Source organism: Phalaenopsis equestris, unplaced genomic scaffold, assembly GCF_001263595.1.
Source record: "Phalaenopsis equestris unplaced genomic scaffold, ASM126359v1 Scaffold000078, whole genome shotgun sequence".
NCBI classification, from domain to species: domain Eukaryota; kingdom Viridiplantae; phylum Streptophyta; class Magnoliopsida; order Asparagales; family Orchidaceae; genus Phalaenopsis; species Phalaenopsis equestris.
The window spans coordinates 970,457-972,840 of record NW_018164520.1 but is presented as its reverse complement, the minus strand read 5'-3'; the positions used below and the strand labels follow the sequence as shown (position 1 = coordinate 972,840).

Genomic DNA, 2,384 nt, shown 5'->3' with positions numbered 1-2,384 from the left:
TTATGTTTAAAATTTATATATTTTTGCATGAAAAGGTAAATTTTTAATGCTATATATCAACAAATTAATATTTCTTAGGCATTGAGCTGAATAGTATAGTTGTTCTCCTAAAAGAAACATAACCACATTTTTCTGGAATCCTCTTTATCTCTGCTACCTCATTTTGCTCAATGATACAAACATTTTGCACATTCATTTGGTCAATATATGTTTTTATTAAGAAAACAATTTGCAAATTTTCACCATAAAAATAGAAAATTAGCCAACACTATACGCTTATAACTTGAACTGTTGTAAGCAAGTAATAAGTATTTTACTAAGTTCTCCTCTTTTATATAGACCAGACTTCATTATGATTATACTCAACATACATCAAACCTATAGAAGTAGAATCTATAATTACAACACTGACAGAAGATAACTTAATTGACAACAACAACAACAACAACAACACAATTTTCTCATCTCTTTTTCTTACAACTTTCAACTATTTCACTAATGCTCCATCCGCTTGAACTTCCCTCCCCCTGCACAAAGTCTATTGGAGCTAGATCTGGTGTGATCTCATTATGATCATCATCATCAAATACTTCCTCATCAGGTTGATCATAGGCATTCGTTTGTAAGTTCTCGGATTCGGTTAATACAAATTGTGATGGATCAGAATGGAATAATATGCTTGATATGTCATTCCCCTGCAACCGCACGTGCTCCACCTACAACACATTTCCAAATTAAATTCTCTTTATATATATCTATATTGCATGGATAGGGAGAATGAGAAATTGATGTTCCAAAAATTGTTGATTGTTAAGTGTCTAATTCAAATTATTACCTTGCAAGTAAGGCTGCAGTAGTGAAAGTAGTCATGAAGAATTTTGCCACATGTGCAACACTTGTTATTATTCCTCTTCGAAATGATAGATTGAGCTTGCGGTCTCAGACACAGTACTATCTCTCCTCTATAAGTATATGTCTGATAATGCAATTAAAAATATGTTAGAAAAAAACGATAATTTTTTTCATATATATATATATATACTTCATTTTGACAACATTTCATGCAAATGTAGAGTGACGTATTGTAGAAATAGAGGTTTATGTGCTAAATTTGTAAATACATAGGAATTGAGTGGTATGTATGGAAATCTTCCTACTAATCAATATATTAAAATCGTATATATATAAATAATGTTGAATTAAATTCATATATTTATAAGAGAAAAAAGAATAGAAATTGAATGGCACATTCATTACCCGGATGTGGGAGCAATCAATGAGTTCCTTGAGATCATCCAATTTGACTACGTCACAAAGTTTGTGACGTTTAACCTGAATTTAACGCGAGAAAAAGGAGGACATATGAGCAACATGTGAGATATTTGGATGAATGAATGATTGTCTGATTATCTATATTTCGCGAAAGACATATTTAACAGTGTTGACAATGATTTGATTAAATGTAAAATGTCATATTTACATAAAATGGTTAATAATAGAGAAAGACGACAAAAGGTGATAGATGTAAAATGAACTTAAGTGGTAAGTTACATGGTGCACATCTATATTATGAAGCAATTAGGAATTTTTTATAGGTAAAGCAGCAGCATCGATTCATAGCTGATAAATAGAATGTACAACACAGAACGAGAGATAGAGAGAGAGAGAGAGAAAAGCATGGACAAGTGACAAAAGAACATATAAACCTGAATGAGGCGGTGCATGAGGTGAGAGGGCTCACAGTAGTAGCAGATGCTTATGCCACAATGGAGGCAGAACTTATTCTTGTTGCGGCCAACATGAGTCCCGCAAAAAACTATGAATGTTTCCTCCAAAAGTCCACGCAGCCACCCCGGCAGCCCTACCTCTCCCGCCATCTCTATCTACCTCGTCACAACCGAATTGCTTTGAATGGCATACGGTCGGTCGATGGAGGAAGGAAGAAGGATAATTTATATAGAAGAGGCTATAAAAGAATAGGAAAGTGAGCCCCTAGAGTTACTCACTTTTTAATGATATTTAACTAACCAACAATAGATGATTTGGATAAAATTTAGTTACAATAAAACGAGAAGGATTTGCTCACATTTCATACTATTCATATATATTTACAAATATAATACCTCAAAATTATTAATATTGTCCATATATATATATATTAAAATTATTTTTTTTCATGTAAATATTTTAATGTAATTTCTATAATAGGAAGTAATATAATTATGTAAGCTATTTGGGCTTAGTCTTTCAACCGAGAAGTCTTTGATTCAAGGACTTGTATGTAGGGGTGTAAACGAGCCGAACACGGGCGAGCCATGCTCAGCTAGTGTTCGGCTCGTTTATATTTCGAGCTCAAAAAGTGTGTTCGTGTTCGGCTCGTTTGC

General features: G+C 33.0%; 2 protein-coding genes across 3 annotated transcripts in view; both read right to left on the bottom strand.

Moving 5' to 3' along the window:
• Positions 1-461: 461 nt before the first annotated feature.
• On the bottom strand, positions 462-1,877 carry LOC110019787. The gene is made up of 4 exons (XM_020717613.1): positions 1,707-1,877; positions 1,258-1,332; positions 836-976; positions 462-716 (listed from the first exon to the last, which is right to left on the bottom strand). The coding sequence occupies exons 1-4, from the start codon at positions 1,875-1,877 to the stop codon at positions 462-464; spliced, it is 642 nt and encodes a 213-aa protein (XP_020573272.1).
• The window catches only part of LOC110019768 (urease accessory protein D), a 29,810-nt gene continuing 27,918 nt past the window's right edge, over positions 493-2,384 (bottom strand). The window contains exons 11-13 of one of the 2 annotated variants that reach the window (XM_020717588.1): positions 1,258-1,332; positions 836-976; positions 493-716 (exon numbers count right to left, since the gene is read on the bottom strand). The gene's annotated coding sequence lies outside the window, so the exon portion shown is untranslated. The remainder of the gene's footprint in view (positions 717-835; positions 977-1,257; positions 1,333-2,384) is intronic. The other variant, XM_020717587.1, reaches the window with a different exon arrangement.

Coding starts and splice junctions, on each gene's coding strand:
- LOC110019787 (XM_020717613.1), bottom strand. CDS start 1,877: ATGGCGGGAGAGGTAGGGCTGCCGGGGTGGCTGCGTGGACTTTTGGAG. Junction 977..1,257: donor TTGATTGCTCCCACATCCGG/GTAATGAATGTG, acceptor TTGCATTATCAG/ACATATACTTATAGAGGAGA. Junction 717..835: donor ACTGCAGCCTTACTTGCAAG/GTAATAATTTGA, acceptor AATGTGTTGTAG/GTGGAGCACGTGCGGTTGCA.